Genomic DNA, 20,907 nt, shown 5'->3' on the forward strand with positions numbered 1-20,907 from the left:
GGTGGCTGTTCTGTGACCTTTGGACTCTCTGCTTTTACTGTCCAGCAGGCTGACCACCCGGCCTCGGCCGAGGCGGAGTCAGGTGGTTTCGGTCAGGTGGAGGTGATTTTCACGGGCTCCTGGAAGCGAGCCAGCCAGCAGCCCAAGGTCCTCACGTTTTTTTGTTTTCAGCTGAGTTTTCCATCTCCACGGCGTGTGTGCACAACCCCTCTATAGTATGGTTTGATCTGCATGCTGGAGGCCTGCCATCTGTATATAGATTAAAGCACATTACTCTTTACCGTAAAGGTTTACCTGAGACTGCCCCTTTCATCCCACATTGTCCCATAGTTTTTACCCCCATGGATACAAGAAGTGCATTTTGTCATTTTAAGAGGATGCTGCTCAGTAATGGTTTCGTTCTTTTGTTTGTCATCTGCCAATCAAAAGTGGAAAAACCTGTTTTAGACACTACTGCTGAGCTCCAAAAGATTACAGTCACTGTGATACTATTTAAGTAAACCCCATGTTCCATTTAAGGTAGATTTGCTGCATAGAGAAACATTCCATAATGGTTGTGTTACTGCTAGTGGCATGTGACTTGCATATGATCAGTTTGCTTGTCCAGTCTTTGAAATAGGTTTGTTTCTTTTCTCTATTTATGAAGGCTTTTACTGTTTTAGCCAGTTTCTTAAGGTTTTGTTTATATATTTTCAATTTTGTTGTGTTGTGCACGGCATGATAGTGACCTACACGTATAGTATTAGTAAACAGTGACATTTTTGGTTGGTGATGCTTGTTTGGTTGATTTCTAATTTGTGCATGGTGGTTGATATTTCCTTTTTCACAGTTGACTTTTATGTCAATTATGTATTTACTGTTGTTCACATTACATTCTATTTTCATTGTTCTGGATGATACCTTTCTGATTGTTACATCTTCTTACCACAAGGTACGGATTTTCCCTTCCTTTCCTTTTCATTTATTCCATTTTCTCCCCTTCTTCCCCATCAAGTCCTTCATATGACGTGTGGTGTCGATTTTTGTAATATGCCATTTATACCCAGTAAAAGGATTTCATAAACCACGTCTTACATGTATTTTCAATATCATTAAAAAAATCATGTAGCCTTGAGTTGACAATTCATTTCTTTTGTCTAACTTAAAGGTAGAAATTCGAATGAGAATTCCCCATTAAAATTATGTCAGCATAGGAGACATTTTTACTCCAAGCCATGGTGAAAGAATATCATTCCAGGACATTTGAGGATTTAAATGGCCTCAAATTTCCAACGTATTTTTCAATTTTTCCATTTTCTTTTTCAAAACCTTTTTAAAAGCTATTTTAGAGATAGAAATGGCAGCATGCTGTTACAAGAAATATGCATGAATCAATTCTGTATGAAGCAAAACTATCATAGTTAAAGGGTAGATAAATTGTACATGTATGTTGTAGCCAGCTTGTTCATTTTTTCATGTGCTACCCCCCTCCATTCCTCCCCCAGCAGCGTCCCGTTGGTCCGATCGCCCCAAGTGCTCCTAGCTGGGTCCACCAGTGGGTCAGTGCGGACCAAACCACTTCTCCATCAGCTGAGGGGGAGCAGGCTGGAATGCCACCATTGCCTTCAGTAGTTGTCACTGACAGAGGTTAGGGGAATCATTCATTTGTTGTTTCTTCCACTAAGTTTTCCTCTTTTTTGGACTTTCTGAATTTACAAATAGTGCATTTATCTTGGTCTAAATAGTATTTAGACTTAGATATACATGTTCCTATAACAGTTATTACATGTACATGTAACATAAGGGGTAAAACTCTAAACATTGTAACAACAGGTTATTTTCACCCTAGGGTGATGCAAGTGACCCTGTATAGTGAGTTGACGTATGTTTTAGCACGTGTTACCTTAGGCATAAAATTTCAAGGTGCATGGAACAGGGGCACAGACTATAGACAGAGAATGTGGTTATGTGGATCAAATTTTATAAATACTTGTATCTTTTTTTTTTGCTTTATGTTTTAAATGTTATTTGGAAGATATATTAGTGAACCGTGCTTTCAAGGGATTTTTTCTGCAGCTGTTGTTTTGATTCTTGTGTATTCAAGCAATCATGATTCTAAATGCCTTTTCCCCCTCTTCAAGCTTTAATATTTAGTAGATTCCATGAAACTAGCAGGAAATTATATAAATGTCAGACATTTAAGTGATTACCCACCTTCATGTTAATAGCTAAGAATTGTGCAGGTTTGGTTGAATCCTTCCATACACAAGTTTTTTTTGCAAAGGAGGCATTTGCAGTTGGCTTGCTTTCCTAATGAAGTTGTTCAGCAGGTTGTTTCTTGACCTCAGGTCACTCAACAGATATGCTTAGGCTATTCTGATATTGCAATAGTGTGTATTCTAAATGTTAACACATTGGTGTTTGTGTCACAGATGTACTTGGAATGGACCACCAAAAGCCATCCATACCAAGAAGAAAGCTCTCGGATGCTTCATCTCAGGAGTCCCCGAAGACTGGCAGGAAGCGCCGCACCCTCCCCGCAATCCCCAAGGAGAAACCTTCCTCCCTGCCGTCCAGTCGAACCACCACCCCACCCGTAGAGAAGTCCACCTACCCGCCAGGTTCTGTAGGCTCAGAGGAGTCACGGCACAGGGAGAGGGCGTCAGAACTGTTGGAGGGGGAGAGAAGAATACGGAGGGGGAGTTTTACTTTAGATGAGGATTCACCAAGTATTCTTAAGGAACTGCAGCCCTCGGCTGTCCCTGTGACGGACCACAAGGATGATACCATGAAGGTCCTAGATGCAGCCAGCGATGTTAGTTTAGACACAGCAGTGTTGCTGAAAGACACTGACAGTGTTATAGCTGCATTAGAGTCTAGAGTTAAAGCTAGACATGCTGAGGCTCAGAGTCAGTTAGAGGGGAGCCGAAGGTCTCCTGTTGGACACGTGGGCAGGGGTCGTGAGTCCTCGGGAGATTCTGACATGGACACAGTCAGCACCACTAGTGTGGCAGACGGAGACGTTGGGTTGATTAAGTCTAAGTCTGCCTCCAGACGGAGTCTCAGCTCTCAGTACTGGGAAAAAAGTCACGATGGAGACAAACTTAGAGACACGTCAGCAAAACAGAGATTGAGGGAATCGAGACGGTCGGACCCGTATGGCGACAGATCGTCCACCATTTCTGACGTTCTGTCGTCAGATGCGGACACACAAGTCGGACGGGGTGGTATCACCGAAAAGGGAGGGGGAGCGGCTTTTCACATCGAGTTTTCTGCCGGGTCGCCAGAATTTTCCAGGGGAACTCCATCCAGAAGGAGCCTTGGGAGAGGAGAGAAGAAATCCAGGCCCACAGACTTACAGAAATCTGCTTCCATGGAGGTGAACAAGTCCGGTACATTCCCGAAGCCCAGACCAACCAGAGCGTCGCTCCTTCGGCGCAACAGACTGGAGAGCGACTCGGCCAGGAGCGGACCCGACAGTTCAGGGGAGCTGGAGGATTACCCAGAGACCCCATCTGAAGCCAGCACCGCGTCCACGTCCAGCACGTCCTCACGCCCCAGACCCAGCAGCGCCAAGTCCTCCCGCGAAATGGAGATGCAGGCGCGACTCGACCGGCTGTCCAAGCCTCGAGCCGGCAGATTGAAGGATCCCCCAAAGAGCGACAGGAGCGATCTCAGTTTAGGTGGACAGATCGTTAAAGCCGCCCGAGCGAGTTCGGGTCAGCCCAAGCAGGGGTCCGTCCGAGCCAGCCCACAGGCTAAAACAAGAACAGCTTCGGGGCAGGGACACAGCCGGTCTAAATCCATCTCTTCCACGGAGAAAGGCAGCGGGTCTAGCGTGTGGAGACGGAAGTCAGACGCGGTGGAGGCTTCAGGGGGCAACGTCTGGAGGCGAAGGAAGGACAACTGGGAGGACCACGGCTCGCGGTCGTCCACTGAGTCAGCGGGAGACACGACAGACAGGTCAGAGAGCAGGGTGAAGCGGTCTAAGTCGTTTGGTGATAGTGCACGGGCGCTTAGACGGGGTGACAGAAAAAAGTCCACCTCAAACGAAGGCTTGCACAAGTGAGTTTGCTTTGCTTGTACAGTATTATTAGAATAACATAAAACTGGTATCATAGTCTACAGTTATGAAGTTATACATGTAGTAAGATTAAGACCATGATGATCTTTGTGTTACATGATGTCTTGCTGTCAGGTGCTGATTGGGCCTCCTCACTGGAAGGGCAACATGATTATTTGTAATAACTATTCACTAACCTGTTTTTCATCTGATGAGAACTGCACTTATATTATAAAGCTACTTACTCTACTATGCTTGAATGCATTGTTGTCAAATACTCACTAACATGTAACAGATACTTAACTAGTGGAAATACAGTTGGAGGTAAAGCTGTTTTGACATGACCAAAATATTTCTACTCTTTACAGTTTCTGCACCTCGTCAGATTTCTTCATCTGGGCATAATGAACTGTGGTACTTCTTGCCCATTTTGGTTGTGTCAAAAAATTTTACCTCCAATTTGACATGACTGGCTAATCTACTAAAGCTAGTTAAGAAAGTCCAAATACTCTTACCATTCGGATTATCTACCAACAGGTCCAGAAAAGGCTATGCCACTACTCCTGATTCTGGGCGATCCACGACTGACGAGATCTCGCGCCTGAGTCAGCAGCTGGCAGCGGACCTGGCCATCCTGGCGCAGGGGGCCGAGTCCGACGACGGGGCCAAACACGTGCCCAAGAAGAGGATGGACAGCAAAGAAAAGGTGAGTCTATGATGATGTAGACATGGAGACTAGCTGTTGATGATTTTTATTTGTATCAGTCTAACACAGTGAAATTATGGATATATTTGTGGACTGGGACAGCTGAGTTCCTCCATATTCTTAATTGATTCTCATGAACAAATTTCTCTGCGACTAGTCCAGAAAAATGAAAATAGAAAAAAAACCAGACTTTTCAAGATTTGTGCATTTTCAGATTGATTTGGGCATCCATTGCATGAAATTGAAGATAGACATGAAATTGAAAAGACATATCAAGTATCTCTCTATTTCTCTCTCTCTGTCTCCTTTTCCAGCTGTCCCCTGCAGTATAGGATAGCATAAAACATAGCTGTACATGTAGTCATAGCAAGATTGAAGCCTTCTCAACTCAGTTCTTTTCTCTGCTCAGTTGTTTTACCCTGAGGACCTTGGGTCATTTTTCCTGCTCTTATCAAAGACACATACATTGTACATTTGCCTGTTTCCTTCTTGCTGCCTTTGGTGTTCGTTCTGTTGACCTCGTTTCTTTGTATTCATTTCTGCTTTTCCTTTGCTGTCCACTTCCTGTCATCATACTGTGTCTCGCATCGCTCAGCCGAAATATGCCACCCTCCCGCGGGCAGCAAAAGCCAGTAAAGCAGCTAAACACCTCACTGGGATACGGAAACCTAGAAAAGAGGTGTGTGAAACGTCACATGGCAGTGATTATTAGTGTCCTTTTCTGTTTTGTTGATAAGTCAAACCTGTCTGTAGTGACCATGCAACCAACTTGAAGAAAATCGTCACTATAGACAGGGTTTTTAATGTTTGGGTCAAGGAGAACAGTAATCAGACCCACTAAAAAGTTGCATCAATGCATTATATTGCCAAGGTTTTCCTTATGCCAATGTGGTCACTTGTACAGGTTTGACCAATGTACATTCATATATTGAAGCACTGTAAGAAAATGTTTGTCAATAATCTTTGTCTATGCAAGAACATTATCTAAATGTATAATGGAATTTAGATGGTCTTAACTGGACTTGCTCACAATTATGAGATTGGAGATGTGCTTTTCAGCAGCTGGGTGCGCTCCTCCCCTCTACCCACTGCCTTTCCTCGACGTGCGGATCCCTTTCTGTTGACATACTTTGTATTTTGTATTCTGTTGCAGTTGCACATGGATTCAAAGGGTTCAAAGGTTAGCATTCTACGGTTAGATGACTGTTCATGTACTTGAGCCTGAAAATGAATGAATATGTAATTGGAGTAAAGGTGTAATGTTGTCATCTTCTGCTTTTTTAATAAGGAGACTTGTGCAATCTGACTTTCAAGCTCTTACATGTATTTGAAAAGTGCTGTGTCTGCATGTTACTAGATAAAATGATTTGATAGAAAGTTGCAACCTTTATAGAAAAACCTGTTTTTCACCGTTCTGTTACTCGACCTATAACCATGGAGAATTAACCAATATTTGTCCCATTTTTCCTCTTACTTGTAATTAATGTATTGATTGTAATTAGCTTTGAATAAGCTATTTATTTCTCATGTGTGTCATCTCTGAATTCCCCATGCTTACTGTCATTTTAAGTGTCAAAACTAGAAGTGTCTCCTCCCAGGACAAATTAAGTTTGCAATGATTCACACCAACTCCCAGAGGGATTGTATAACGATAGCAACAGTGAGGTCACTCTGACGTACATGCTTGAAGAGGAGCACATAATCTGATATGCCCAGCTGTAATTGAGACACTGTCTGGCTTAAAATCTAATTGGGGCATTTCTAAATCTGATTGGTGTATCTCTGTATGCTGAAAAAAATACTTATAGGTTCTGTGAACATCATTCCATTGATGTAATTTTTGACACATGACAATAATTTTGAACTGCAATTTTAATAACAAGAAAAAGAAGTAGTTACCTTTTCACCAAACGACACTACTTTTACAGGTTGCCTTGTTGTTGGCACGTCTGTGGGTTGGAAGTTTGGTACTATGTGGAAAACAGTTTATATTTGTTTCTAGCCCATTTATCATGATGTATCAGCCTTTTAAGGCCTGCAAGAAAACATGTGAGACCCAAAGGCTTGAACAAGGTGACCCCTTACGTCGACAGTACCGTACGGTATTGACTAGAGATAACTTTATCTTTGTGTGTTGTTCCAGCAGTTAGTAGAGAGGATCTTTGAGGACAGCATGTCTAAACAGACCAAGTCTGGAGGGGGACCCAGAGGAGGTTTGTGAAAGTTATCTTGATCTGGTTTTTGCTCATTCAATCTTAAACTTGTTGTAACAAAGAAGATTCTCAATCTGGAGGAAAGGTCATTTACTGCCAGAATACACGTACATTGCCATTGCTTTCACACATCTGCCCTAATGACTTACGAACTATATAAACTCTGCTATCATGCATGTGTATGTATCCTTTCTAAAAGAAATAAGTTATCTCCTTTAGTCTTAACATCATGGAAGGATAAGATAGCAGAGTTTATATTGTTCATTCAGAAAATGTTTCCTTTGAGAGGATTATTTTATCAATTTTTGGGAAGATATTTAACTTAGAGTAGTACTCGTTCAAGTAAAGCACAAAGATATACTACATATCCACATCTTTGCAGTGCAGCCTTGCAGTAATACATTTTTTAATTTTGCAGTAATAATTCCAAAAGAAGTAGTGTAGTGTAGGTTGTATTTGAGTATTTGGTGCAGTTGATGTGATGGCATTCTTGTGTTGAACATGTTTGTCTTTGAATTGCAGGGTCTGACAGAGAAAAGGAGAGTCCGACCTCAAGTAAACGTCGACAATGGAGAAAAGAAGAGGTTTGCTACATTTCCTCATAATATGCTCTCTAAATAGTTTTGATTTAGTATTTGAATTCCTCCCTTTTCGAAATATGTTAAACGTGGCACGGAATTCCTTAATTCAGTGCACAGAATTCTATTACCTGGGTGACTGCAGAATTCTGTGGCCATCCAGAGAAATCTACCCTGGTGCCCTTGGGCCTTTCAATGTTACCTACACAAGTGTTATTGTCATCTATGTCATGTTCTGAAATATCAATGTCTCTCCTCAAACTATGGTTTCTGTTTTACCAATCTTGAATGTTTTGCAGATTTATAGTGTCACCTGTTTGTAGGTTGAATACATGTCTAATAATATATATTGCATAAGTCTGCCGTATAATGTAGAGAGAGAGAGAGAGAGAGAACTGGTTTATTTATTTAAACACACAATGCCATGTACAAGATTATAGTCCGAGGACTAAATTGCCTCGTACATTGTACAGGAGAGGCTGGCGCTTAGGACTAAACACAATGGAATGTCCTGCCTAAGTGCCTTAATCTAAACATACTTATCACAATTTTCACTAAACTTTACAATTTAAAATTGTTGGTCTACACACCATCAAGTGAATATATATCTATGTCAATTATAAAATCGATCTCATTCTGAATGATTAAAATGTGACACTTCAGAGACTAGTGTGAGTTTAACAGATCGATACAATAAGGCAGCGTGGTATTCCTGAAACGCGATGTTCGGCACTTAAACTGGCTGAAGTTGTCAGCATTTCTTAGGTCCCTGCCATGTACCTCAGAGCGGCGTGGTGGTAGCCAGCAGTTGAAAACCTCAGAATGAACAATAGATCTGGCAAACTTCAGGCAGAGAGCTTTACGCCTTACATGCAGAGGTTCTAATTTACAAATCAGTAGCGCAGAACTGTAGGAACTGAAAGAACGACCAAGAATGATCTTACAGGCCCTGACTTGGACACGTTCAATCATACATGACAGTTCTACTGTAAGCCCAGGGTGCCAGACCTGGCAGGTGTATTCCAGGGTGGGGCGGACAAACCCTATGTACACAAGTACTAAGTCGCTAGTGCTCAGACCGTGTTTCTTCAAACACCTTATCATATATAGACGGCGGTTAGCTTTGCCCACAATCATTACCACATGTGCAGTCCACTTCAAGTTTGCTTGTAATATTACACCAAGGACCTTGGCCTTGTGCACAACTTCAAGTTCAGATGCACCAACAAACAGTCTGGGAATTTCGGGTGTTTTTCGCAAGAAGCATATGAACAACACCATGCATTTAGTTGGGTTGAGCTGCATATAGTTTTTGTCAGTCCAGCTTACTAGGTTGTCTAGGTCGGTTTGTACTTTCGACGGGTGTGACGCTAGTCTGGCCTCTGCAAGAGACATATCGTCAACATATTTCCAGGCCTCTGCTGAAGTGTCATCTTGGGGGGCTGCATCATTTATGAGGGCTAGGAAGACCAGGGGACCAAGCTTTGTGCCCTGAGGTACTCCACAGGTGAGCGTTTCCCACTCTGAATGTGTTCCTTTGTATGTGACACGTTGCTGCCGGTGCGAGAGGAAGTTGCAGACCCAAGGGAGGATGGACCGGCGGACACCAAGTTCAAGGAGTTTGTTCATTGCCGTCAGGTGATGTACTCGGTCAAAAGCACGCGTGAAGTCCGTAAGTACCAACGTACTAACATGTCCGGGTTTGTCAGTAGCACAGGCAAGGCTGTGAACAAGGCTAGTAAGGCAATGTGTCGTGGACCTTCCCCTAAGTGAGCCGAACTGCCGGTTGTCAATGTTAGGTAGAATGTCCTGTAAACACCATCTGGTCACAAACCCTTCACATATCTTGGCAAAGATGGAAGTTAATGAGATTGGCCGTAATTTGTCAAGGCGTGGTGGGTTCTCTTTCGGAACAGGAACAACGTTGGCTTTCTTCCATATGGAGGGCACTGATCCTTCAGCAAGAGAGGTGTTGAAGATGTCAGTCATAGGCGAGCTCAACTCAAACGCAAATTCCCGCACTAGTCTGGGAGAGATGTTATCAACGCCGGCAGCCTTTCCTACCTTCACTTTCCGAAGTTGGTGGTACATATCCCACACTGTGACCACCGGGGGAGGGCTACACGCAGGCAGGAAGGACGGCAGTTCGTCTAGCGACAGCGGTGGGAATTGCTGGGAGGCTGCTGCCAAGTACGTGTTTATGGCATTAGCCGCTTCTTTGGGATTAGTGTTGTCAACGCCCAGGATTTGGTTGCCTTGGTCACGACGTATGCCGGTCATGTCTTTAATGTTGCGGTACCATTCCATGGGATCTGCAGCCTTGAGGTGTTCAACCTTGTCCCGGTAGTGGTTTCGTTTAGCAGTGGAGATTTCCCATATAACCCTGTTCCGATACCGTTTCCAGGCACTTGTGTTGCCCTTGTGGAAAGCCTTCTGGCGTTTCTCGATTAGGGCTTTGATACAGGGAGTGACCCATGGTTTGTCTCTGCAGTGGAGGCGCACCACTTTAGTCGGGAAGTACTTATCCACCGCACACTTCAAAGTACTGTAGAAGGCATCGCACTTGGACTCGGCAGAGGTGGCTAGCAGAACCTCATCCCAAGAGTGAGTGGTGATCCAAGATCCAAACGCCCTGGAATCCGAGTCACGCATCGGACGTACTACCTTCTTGTGTACAGTGTTGGATGTCTGTCTGTGTTTCCCTGGCATGATGACACAGACGTGGTCACTACGACCAATGGGGGGAGCTGTGACGGGAGATTCGTAGAAGCTACTCACATTAGTCAGTATCAGGTCCAGAACAGCTTCGCCACGAGTTGGGGCTTCAACGACTTGCTGAAGTGAGCTGAAACAGCAAAGATCAGCGATGTCCAGGCGGTTAAAATCTCCAAGTAAGACTAGTCCTATATCTGGGTGAGAGTTCCGCAACAGGTCGATGGACTCCGACAGGTGTTCTAGCAAAACAGCTTCGTGAGGTGAGGCTGGGGGGCTGTATACAGCACAAAGGGCCAGGGATGAGACCTCCCTCGGAAGCCGTTTTGGCCGAAGGTGTACCCATGCGCATTCCAGTTCCTCAGGTACAACCAAGTCCAAGGGCCTGCTTGCAATATCGTTTTTTATGTAAATCGCAACTCCACCCCCTCTCCTCTCAGTACGGTCTTTACGAATCTGACTGTAGCCTTCAATGCACGATGCTTCAAGAGGTAGATCGGCAGAAAACCACGTCTCCGTCACTACTGAAACGTCGATCTTGTTGGACGTCAGAACAACCTTGGGAACTAATCGCACCCCGATCAAGCATATGCACAATGTCTTATCATGGTTAACTGTGAGCGAAAGACTCTATGTAAGCAGCATGTGTACATTTCACAAGGTACTCCTTGCCAGGGAGCCGTCTTCATTGTACAGTAGACTACATTTGGTATCGGACCAGCATAGTTATCACACGAGACACGCGGCACGGAAAAACTTAAGAACTGAAAAACCAAAAACAAACAGCCTGAAAAAATCCTTCACATATAGAGCAGCAACAGATTGGAACAAACTATCACATGAGCTGCAAACTGCGAACACATCCAGGTTTTTCAGACGGCAGCTGGTGAAACATATGCGAGACTTAGCTAAAGACACATGAGGGGCTGGATGATTGATGATTATTGGATAAGGCACATGTGTTTTTGTTTAATGATTTTTTATTGACATGTTGTATGTGTGTATGTTGCAAACTGTATGTGTTTTATGTGTATTACTCCTGGAAGATTAGTTGCTGCATTGTTATGTTAACAACTAAAGGAGTGAATGAACAATAAACAATAAACAATAAACAATGTTAAGTTCATCAAGCTTGTTGGTCAGTGAGCGGGCGTTCGTCAGCAGGATTTTTGGCATTCCATTCTGACGAGGCAATTCAATCCTGCTTGTTTTGATTGGACGCAGCTGTGCGATTCGGTCTCCACTGTGTTTTAACTCCAAGCCTGATTTACATGTAAATGTTGGGGAGGGGGGAGGACGATTGCCAACAATCGTAGTGATCTTTCGTACCTTATTTCTTCCTGCCTTTGTCCCTCGCGGTCTGCGCAACAATCCATGACATCGGAGACTGTCTTTGATTCTTTCCCGAGCCTGTTGATCAACCGTGGGTATAGCCCGACGCAGACTCCTAAGGAATTCCAAAGAGTAACGCAAGGTACCAGGGGACGCCATTGTTCCAGGTACCAACAGGCCGACACAGTTCCTCGGTGATGCGTCTAGAATCCCACAAAGCTCGGAAATTTCGGTCCTGGACAACCTTCACACTTACAGGTAACGCACAAGACATAAATATTGCACATCCCGAACACAAAAGACTGGTTGAAGACACCATAAAGGGCTCCTACAGGGGAGAGGTGAAAAGACCGCGGCTGCCCCTGCAGGAGCGCCACCTTACTTGTAGGTTGTAGGTTCAGCACTCAGGTAATCTGTTTTCTTCCTACAGCCACTGGACAATCTGGTCATCACCTCTGTCCACCGTCTGTCTCAGAAGATCAAGCTGACCATAGACAGGACTGTGGCTAAAGCAAGGTCAGTCACAGACTTAAACTTCTTGTCAAGTTGAATTTTAGCTCTACATTGACCATGCATAAATGTCAGGCCGTGGCATTGCTGTAATGATCAATATTTTAAATCTAGGCTGTAGAAGTAGAGATCCGTCAAAACATACTACATGTAAAGTTTATTAATATATTTTCTGGTGTTTGGTATCCAAAATGATGAGCTCCTTAAATCTTTAGTACTTTGGGATTTTTTTTACAGATAATGCAAGGTTAAGATAGAATCCTTTAGAACTCTTAAATTGTAGGTTAAGTATGTTCACATATCATTGCTTTCAAGTGGAGCTTTGAGATGAGTGTAGACAGTGCCATATGGCATCTTACAATTGCAGACTATATTATTTTACATGTCAGTACAGGCATGTATGGTCTTGTTTGGGTAAGTGGTGGCTCATCTAACTAGATCTGTTCTTTGTTTATCAGACATGTGTATGGACCTGATCAGCCCCTTCCTGATGTGAAGTCTCGAGATGATGCTGACCTTCCAATGCTGAAGTCTTCCAATCAGGTCAGTCAATGTACATGGATTGGATACAGTTTTCAGTAGACACCATATGGCTTTTCTGTACAATTCTGCTTCTAACTTTAAGTACAAACATACATACAATGTCAACAAGTAGGGAACAGAAAAAGTGATGTGACCAGACTTTAAACCACACTGCCCATTGTAATAATGGGAAGTGTAGCCCTATTGTATCTGAAAATGTACAAATATCTTTCTTGAAACATGTACTAATATATTACATTGTATATGCCAAATAGCAATTACTCAGGCAACTGGATATGATTTTGGAGATGGTCAGATGTTTCAGACAACATCCGTTATCTTTCGTCAGTGACACTGAAGAGATCTTGTTGGAGAGCGTGTACAAATATATTAGATTGGGTGCCATCCTCTGCAGTAACCACTGGCTCAATGTTTTTGCTTTCTTCTGTGTGGGCTCAATCTTTTTGCTTGCTTACCACAGAAGCATGCAAAAAGATTGAGCCAGCGGTTTCAACTGTAGAGTGGACGGCAGCCAGGCTGGTGATACATTGGAATAGGGAAGGTGAATACAGCAGTCTGTCTCTCGAACATCATCATCACAATCTGTCTCTGTATGAAGCTGTCAAAGGCTGACATGCTCTTTTCATTTCACCACAGGAGATTGCAGCCATTCTTGGTAACCTGAGAAGAGTAGAGAGGCAGATAGAAGGTGGGTGTTTTTCTGTTATCCAACATTTCTACTACATGTACCTTACTGTGTTATGTGATTTGTGAACTGTTTTCAGCCAGTAGTACTAGTACACAACCAAAGAGTTGAAACCTAGTGTACAATTTGGTGACTGTCTGTCACCTTCCTCAGGGTAACACTGACATGCTCTACTTCACACTTCGGCTAGATGTCTCTGCTGCAGTGTTTTCTGATCATTTTTGCTCCAATCATGAACCGTGAGCATACAAACCAGTGATTTACCCACCTGATTTTCAACTATTCATAAAAAGACTGGCTCAGATGGCATCACATGTAGCATTAACAATATCATTGTTGTGTTGTTACCCAGTTCTGGACCGGTTGATTGACCCAGATGACCAGATCCCAGTCGACAGTACTGAGGACGACTCCAGCTCTACCCTGGTGGGTCCCCCAGCCTCCACCCCATCCTCCACCGGCCACAGGACCCCCGTCTCCGAGTACGAGCAGAAAACGCGTTCCTGGCAGGCCGCCGACCGGTCGCTGTCCGAGCAGTCGGAGGGGATGGACTCCGAGGACGGGGAGTTCGATATTCACTTCAACAGGTTCAACCCGTCAGGAGACGAGGACTACTCCACTATGGAATAACTTCCCTGGTTCTAAACCAGCAATGTTGCAAGAACGGTTTCATTAGTAAAAATCTTGCCCTTGTTGAACCCATACCTGACAGTCTACGGGTGTATGCTTTAGGGGTGTGATGCAACTGTTTCACAGCCGATTGTTGTCCAAGGCATTGTATCATAACTGCAAGTTATGTGCATAATTTATGTCCATGCCAAAAAGTTTCTTACATGTTCAACTGATTTATGAAAAGAGATCATGTTTGATTTTTGGCTATGGTGGATGAATTTGATAAATTAAGCTTGCCAGTAGAGGTAGTTTGAACATGACAAAGTGAAGAAATGAAATCTATTTATCCAGATCCTACTTGAAATGTGTTTAGGTTCCTCCTGACCTAGTGACAGTTTTCTGGTTACCCGGTAGCTGCAGAGTACATCAGCATTAGAGAAGGTAACCTTGATCATTGATACCCTAGCATGTCCCAGCTTTCTTCAGTGCAATCAGTGTTTTGTCCTGTCCTAACCTGTGTTGTGGCTCATCTTCCTGAAATTAAAAAGCAGCACTCAAAAAGTCATAACGAGGAAAGAAAAAACAGCAGATACTGCTGTGAAGGGATTCCTTAAAAGTGTCAAAGAAAGGTGCAAATATTGAAAAAAAATGTTAAGCATACTTGTATTGATGAAATTTTAGTCTGTCTCTAGATGAAGTGAGAAAAAAAGCCAACTAAAAGAGCCAACTCCAAGTCACCGCATCTGGGGAACCATGGGGACTGTCCAAGCGGTGGTGCAAACTAGTCACATTACATATAATAGCAAATGATAAATGTAAAATACATTGCATCAAAAATATGAATTGTCAATATATAATTGTGAGCCAGTTACCAAACATACATGTATGCGTATGAGAATTGTATGCAGACAGTCAGTCATGTGAGTTAGGCAATGTTGCTGATCGCAAGGAGAAAAGTGTCTTACCTGACATAATAACTGACTGGTTACTAAGTGTGAGATGGGGGGTTGGATGACCAGAAATGCTTATCTTCAAGTAGATGTTGGTGTGGAAGATTGCCATGCTTTCTGACTACTTCTCTGACTGACATGATTCTCTTGCTGTCAGTGCTCAGCTGACCTTTCACCCCAACATCTGCTTGGAGAGTTCAGATATGCTGCTGCCATGGGAGCTCATCACATCACACCCATTGATGCAAATGCCTCTGCTATTTTAACTTATGATTTGTTTTTGACTGTACATTTTGCAGTATTGTTGGAAAGAACATAGATGTCTGTCTATACAAGAGTACCTTTGAAAGTATGTCAACATTGGTTACAAGTTAACATTTAAGTGGTATTATTTATCTTCTATCTTCACTTTTAATAAAAATGTATTTTATGCAATTTTTTAAAGATGGTTATTTTGTATATTTTTAATTTTCAAACCTTGCCAAGACAAATCAAAGCTACCCCACCACACTGTATCAACTGGAACTATCAGTGACTTTGTTTTAATTTATATCATGAAAGTACAAGTGTGCATTTTACAATATTTACAATGACTTATTTATGCAAACCAATGTGAAATAAAGCTATGAATATGTATCGTGGCAGTGCTTTCTGATTCATTATGTGAGCATTAATTCCAGGGCGTTAAGTACTATATTTGGTCTCACTATGTACTTACTCACGTTTGGCACATTTGTGGAGCACCATGCCCAGCTTTGTAGAACCAGGAGTTTGACAATGTTAAAATTTTGCCTTTCTCCATCTGCTTGAAACTTTACTGCAGGCTTTGAGCCAGGCATGTGTCCAGACGTTGGACGCACTGTTCTAAAAAATAGAAATAAATTTGACCCCCTGGATGCTTTAAGATGCCTCTTATCCTGGGGAGCAGGTTCACTGTGTGATCTGTAAAAAGGATTGATACCGACCAGGGTTCTAGCCAGCATCTGTCCTTTGACGGAATTTTGCAGCTGGGGATGGACCAAAAAAATTGCCCATTCTGTCCTCTGTGACTGACAAAAAATCAGCATGTACAGATATTAAAGAAATGAAATTTTGCAAAGATTTCCAAAAATTCAGGACAGATGCCATTGAGCCGAGTCTACTCTACCAGCAAAATTTGCCCCTTAAAATGCAGGAAATAGTATTTCAAAATTTTCCTGGACCATCATGTGGAAGCCTCTGGCACTCGACAGGACTTCCGTTCAAAATCCAGGGAACGGAAAAACATCTCAGGCTGGCTAGAACACTGCTACCGACCCATGGCTTCCTACACATCATTCTGAAAAGAGCCGATGGAAATGTGATCAAAGCTCTGTGTGAGGCTTTTCCTCCTCAAAAAAAATACAACAGTGTATTTACAAAGCAGTTGTCAAAAATAACTTCTTTATTAAGAAATATTCCAAGTTGTTACAGTCTAACAAAAGTGGTTTCTTCAATCAATGAAGTTTATATGGACAGCAAATACTTTGTACATGTATATGGTAATTCTTACAGGAAACATGGTGTACAATGCAATTTAGAAATGTACAGTAACATCGAAGATGAAATCAATTTTGAGAATGACCATCACAGTTGACACAGAATGGCAGGTGCCACTCTAAAGCTTTTCAAGCATCAGTTTAATTTCCCTACTTTCAATCAATTTTGAGAAGTCTGCATATATACATGTATTCAAGAATACTCTCAAGGCAAGTTCTACTTCATTATCATTACTATGATGTGTCTTAGGTAAATATTAGTCTTATTTTCAGTATGACATCCTATTATGACATTTGTTAAAGACAATTGACAGCATAGGTCTACAAAACGTAAGCCAACTCTCTATCTCCACAAAAGGTGGACTGACACTAGCACTTTTTCCTTCAATTTATCATACCAGAAATGCAGTTGCCCTTTAAGCAGTTAACAACTCAAACTAACAGTGGTCTCTCATAGCATAAGATCTTTTAGCTCTCTCTCTGCCCTATCACCAACAATCTCCTATAAAGCAGATGTTTCCACAACATACTGAAGCCCTTTCATAAACAACAGCTTCACCATAAGCTATTTAATATTTGAACATTTTCACCTGGAATGACCAACAATAGTTTCTATTTTCTTTGTTCATACTTTCACTTTCCTATCATAGACAATACAGCATCTTGTAACTTCAGGTTGAGCAGCTCAAGCAGAAGGATCTCTCATCCCTGGAGTCATAACTAGGGGATAAAAGATAACAATTTATATAAAATCCAGTTATTTTTCTTATATATGTACATTTCTGTTGTACTGGCATATCTCAGTAATACAGTGAAGAAAACAATGGTGAGGAACCAATGAGAAAAACTGCAACAATATTACACCTCGGTACCAGGACTCTGTGTCTCTTGACAGAAGCTAGGTGTTTTGGGACATACAAAGATATCCGACTCGTTGGGCAATAACATTTTCAGCAGGTTGTTAGTGCAATAACACACCCACAAAATTGACATGAAGCTTTTTGTAATTGGAAGCTCAGAATGTAGGCAACAGCGTTTTTGGTACATACACCCATGGACTACCTAGATTCCGTGTACCTTCAGTGTTTCACACAAAGCTTTGCTCCACCAAAGTGACAGGACAGGCATGCATGTTAAGTTGAGGAGAGCCCTCTACTGTACTTTACTTACTTGGCCACAGAGCAGAGCAGACAGAACTCCCCATAGCAGTTGCTGCACTGGCGCTGGCAGGAGGAACACATGGCCTTGTCGCAGAAGCTGCAGCAGTACAGGGCTCGGATGGGACGGCTGCACACCTGGCAGGAGGTTGGGCTGAGAGACCCTACAACATCACAAGCAACCATTGATCTTCAGTTATCATATTCATACTAGGATTCCAGTCCCTGTTCATACCAGAATTCGCAAATCCTGATTCCTCCAATCACTGGAATGATTCTGATTCCCAAATCGTAGTGTGAACTGTCTGAATCTGGCTTTGAGGGAGGGATAATCCTCTGGAGATATACCTCTGGTGGTAACAGTCCATGAAAAAATAGTTACAACATCTAAATTGTAACATTTGTTTCATAGCGCATGTAAGCTGGGCCATGCATAAAGCATCTACAACACTAGCACCCAGTTGAGGTTCCAGGCTAGGTGGGCAGGCCTCCAGCCTGGCACAGAACGTCGTAACAGTGGGAACTGTAATAACCATGCCAGGAAGGGCATTCTAATGGGGAATGGTAGAGTGGAAAAATGAGCGTCTGTATGTGTTAAAAGAAAAATTCAAAAGAAGAATTCAAATGTGTTGTATTAAGCACAAATACAAAAGAAAAATTCAAATAAGTTGTACAAGCATCAATACAAATGAAGCCATCATGTATCAAAACACACAAAAAAATTGAAATTGACCTCACCTTTCCCTATCATGACTTTGAAGTGACCGTTCAGGTGGGAGTGACCATTTGCTCCACCATGGCCATTGAGTCCATTGGTGTGGCCATTCAGTCCACTGGGGTGACCATTGAGTCCATTGGAGTGACCGTTGAGTCCATGGGAGTGACCGTTGAGTCCATGGGAGTGACCGTTGAGTCCATGGGACTGACCATTTGCACCTGTACCAAATTCACAATGTAATAAATTATTAAGACATTTTATATGCTGCTGGAAAATGTTTGAAATTATCAGCTTTAGCCAGAGAAAATACCATTCTTTTTCATACTGTTACTATGATCTTGGAAAGAAGAATATGGTATAGTCTTCAGACATGATAAAGAAAGGCCTTGAAAAAAAAAGGTTTCACGGTGAGCCAAAAGCCGCAACAGAATTGCAGGTGTATTCAAGGAAGGTTTAGGTGGTGTATGTAAATGTCAGTGCAAACGTTCTTTATTTTGATCTTGACATTTGACAGGCTGTTCCCAAACAGCTGCAGAAAGACTGATGAATTTCTTGTGCAATTCTAATGAATACCCTGCACACCCTCCACCCCAAAAAAGTCTTCTTGAGCAACGGGTAAGTGCCTTTTTCTTGTAGCCATGACGTAGGGCACGTAGCATCGTCAGAACAAAAGTCCTTACCTGCATGCACCTGAGGCACCTGGAGGTATCTATCCAGGTGTAGCTGTCCTGCCAACAGGTGGTCTTCATGTTGATGGTCCATAGGTACATCTGTGACAGCTGCTGTCAGCTCCACGGCACCGTTACACTTCCTGGCACCTTCGAACAGCATCTTCTGGGTGTGCTCTGGGGAGATGAGTTGGAATCATACAATCAATGTCTTCACTTCAGCAAAAAAAATGCATTTCAAAAAACAAGTTAGGGAGTCCAAACCTGTGTCATTTCTCACGATCCTAAGAGCTATCCAGGCCATAAGACCTTAAATGCTGCTACAGTACCATAGATATACGATATGTGTGTCATTTCTCCAATTCAGAAAGACCATTATGATAGCGAATATAGCATCATAAAGAAGGTATAAACATCCATCCACTAGAACTGTTGTGCTGTTCAGAAACACACACCCCAGTACATAACTGTACTCAACTCATAACCTTCTGGGCAAAAGTAACCACAACTTCACTACACCTACGCCAAAAACACAACAAATCGAAACAAGACAGAACACTGACAAAGCAACAGAAAGACAGAAGTAGTGACGCTGCACGTGTCTGTTATTTTTCTTCCCAGGCCTCCATCTTGGCCGCCTTATGACGCAGATACTTACCGTACACAGCCTTCATATTCTGCTCCTTGCAGACGCCTAGATTGACTTCCTTCTGCCCGACATGAGTCTTAAGCTGCGGGGCGTAGTCTCCCCAAGGGTTAGGTCGCTTTGGCATGGCGAAAGGCTGACAACAAAGCAGCCCAACAATCTCAGCAACTCTTTCCTCTTCTTCGTTTTAAATGGCACCTAGCTTTGTGTCATATACCACTACGTAATGGGTAGTATGTATTCAAATAAGTTTGAAATAGAATATGATGCTTCACATCATTCGTTACAAACAGGTCTGTATTTTTCTTTCAATATTGTTGTCACAATATAAAGTATTCTTTCAAACATTTACTTTATAATAAAATCCACATATTACGTAGTATAGTGTATTAGTCCCACCCTTACTTGGTTGAGTCTGTTTTTTTCGCGGGAAAAGCATGCGCGTCGTTTCCTCGCGCATGACGTAATGGCTATTTAAATATGGCCGCCAGATTTCGAACTTTTCAAAAATGGTGTTCTTTTTTAGTCGAGTTCAACAGCAATATAACAAGACATATCGGAACTGATGACTGAAACAGATGCTGCTTATCGTTGTTACGGTAGTATTTTCTACCTGGGTTCCAGAAGTCCACAGCCAAAGTAGGTCTTGAATATTTTTGGTCACCCACAGTTTATATAGGCCGCGTGGCGCGTTGGTACACCCGATCCCTCGATCTCGGAAGTTAAGCAACGCGACGGTCCGGACAGTGCTTGGATGGGGGACCAACCAAGGACGTCCGGATTGCTGTAGCCTCACGAAGTTTCCACGAAATCGTCTTCCGGGAGGGACGTAAAACGGGGGTCCCGTGCTCGAGGAGGTGCCTCGACCACGTTAAACAGCCTCATTACTCATACTTTGGGTACCTACTGGCAAAATACACCAGATGATTATTATTATAAAGATTAGAGTAAAGTAGAGTAGAGTAGAGCTTCTTCGGCCAGGTAGGAAACATCTGGTTCCATTCTAGGCCGCTCTTCACTTTTATGATATGGTCTTGACTCATTACTTGACAACTTGTTACCTCCATGAAATGTCATGGAGGTTATATTTTACCCTGTGTTTTTTACGAATTTTGAGTATTGAATGCATGTGCCATTTCGAATCAAATAATCAATGTATTGAATAGTTTTCATGAAAGCTTTTAAATCTGCATTAAACATTGAAATGATATACATAGTATTAATAGCCATTTTATTGCCATTTTGAATGAGCCGTATTTAGCCCCTAATAAGAAAAATCAGAATTGTCGCTGTAGTAGCCTTCTTGAAAAGCTGTATT

At 42.6% G+C, this 20,907-nt stretch overlaps 2 protein-coding genes across 18 annotated transcripts in view; one reads left to right on the forward strand and one right to left on the reverse strand.

Annotated features, from left to right (window-relative positions):
- The window catches only part of LOC118409922 (centrosomal protein of 170 kDa-like), a 30,142-nt gene extending 14,618 nt beyond the window's left edge, over positions 1 to 15,524 (forward strand). For 6 of the 17 annotated variants that reach the window (XM_035811316.1, XM_035811326.1, XM_035811435.1 and 3 more), the window contains 12 exons: positions 46 to 147; positions 1,485 to 1,626; positions 2,412 to 4,044; positions 4,580 to 4,748; positions 5,344 to 5,427; positions 5,902 to 5,928; positions 6,892 to 6,961; positions 7,484 to 7,545; positions 12,014 to 12,099; positions 12,552 to 12,636; positions 13,273 to 13,324; positions 13,674 to 15,524. In XM_035811316.1, coding sequence (XP_035667209.1) covers positions 46 to 147; positions 1,485 to 1,626; positions 2,412 to 4,044; positions 4,580 to 4,748; positions 5,344 to 5,427; positions 5,902 to 5,928; positions 6,892 to 6,961; positions 7,484 to 7,545; positions 12,014 to 12,099; positions 12,552 to 12,636; positions 13,273 to 13,324; positions 13,674 to 13,951 — 2,790 coding nt within the window. In that variant the 3' untranslated portion in view covers positions 13,952 to 15,524. The remainder of the gene's footprint in view (positions 1 to 45; positions 148 to 1,484; positions 1,627 to 2,411; positions 4,045 to 4,579; positions 4,749 to 5,343; positions 5,428 to 5,901; positions 5,929 to 6,891; positions 6,962 to 7,483; positions 7,546 to 12,013; positions 12,100 to 12,551; positions 12,637 to 13,272; positions 13,325 to 13,673) is intronic. The other 11 variants (XM_035811335.1, XM_035811400.1, XM_035811343.1 and 8 more) reach the window with 11 other exon arrangements.
- Positions 15,525 to 16,968: 1,444 nt separating this feature from the next.
- LOC118410153 lies at positions 16,969 to 19,970 on the reverse strand. Its single transcript, XM_035811689.1, has 5 exons — positions 19,602 to 19,970; positions 18,956 to 19,120; positions 18,296 to 18,493; positions 17,571 to 17,721; positions 16,969 to 17,120 (listed from the first exon to the last, which is right to left on the reverse strand). The coding sequence occupies exons 1-5, from the start codon at positions 19,714 to 19,716 to the stop codon at positions 17,072 to 17,074; spliced, it is 678 nt and encodes a 225-aa protein (XP_035667582.1). The 5' UTR covers positions 19,717 to 19,970; the 3' UTR covers positions 16,969 to 17,071.
- Positions 19,971 to 20,907: the final 937 nt, after the last annotated feature.

This window comes from Branchiostoma floridae, chromosome 1 (genome assembly GCF_000003815.2).
Source record: "Branchiostoma floridae strain S238N-H82 chromosome 1, Bfl_VNyyK, whole genome shotgun sequence".
Classification (NCBI taxonomy): domain Eukaryota; kingdom Metazoa; phylum Chordata; class Leptocardii; order Amphioxiformes; family Branchiostomatidae; genus Branchiostoma; species Branchiostoma floridae.

Excerpts from the sequence above, each read along its gene's own strand:
- LOC118410153 (XM_035811689.1), bottom strand. The coding sequence starts at position 19,716 with ATGCCAAAGCGACCTAACCCTTGGGGAGACTACGCCCCGCAGCTTAAG. Across the intron at positions 19,121-19,601 it reads GAATATGAAGGCTGTGTACG|AGCACACCCAGAAGATGCTG; the intron begins GTAAGTATCTGC and ends TCATCTCCCCAG. Across the intron at positions 17,722-18,295 it reads CAAAGTCATGATAGGGAAAG|GGTCTCTCAGCCCAACCTCC; the intron begins GTGAGGTCAATT and ends GTGATGTTGTAG.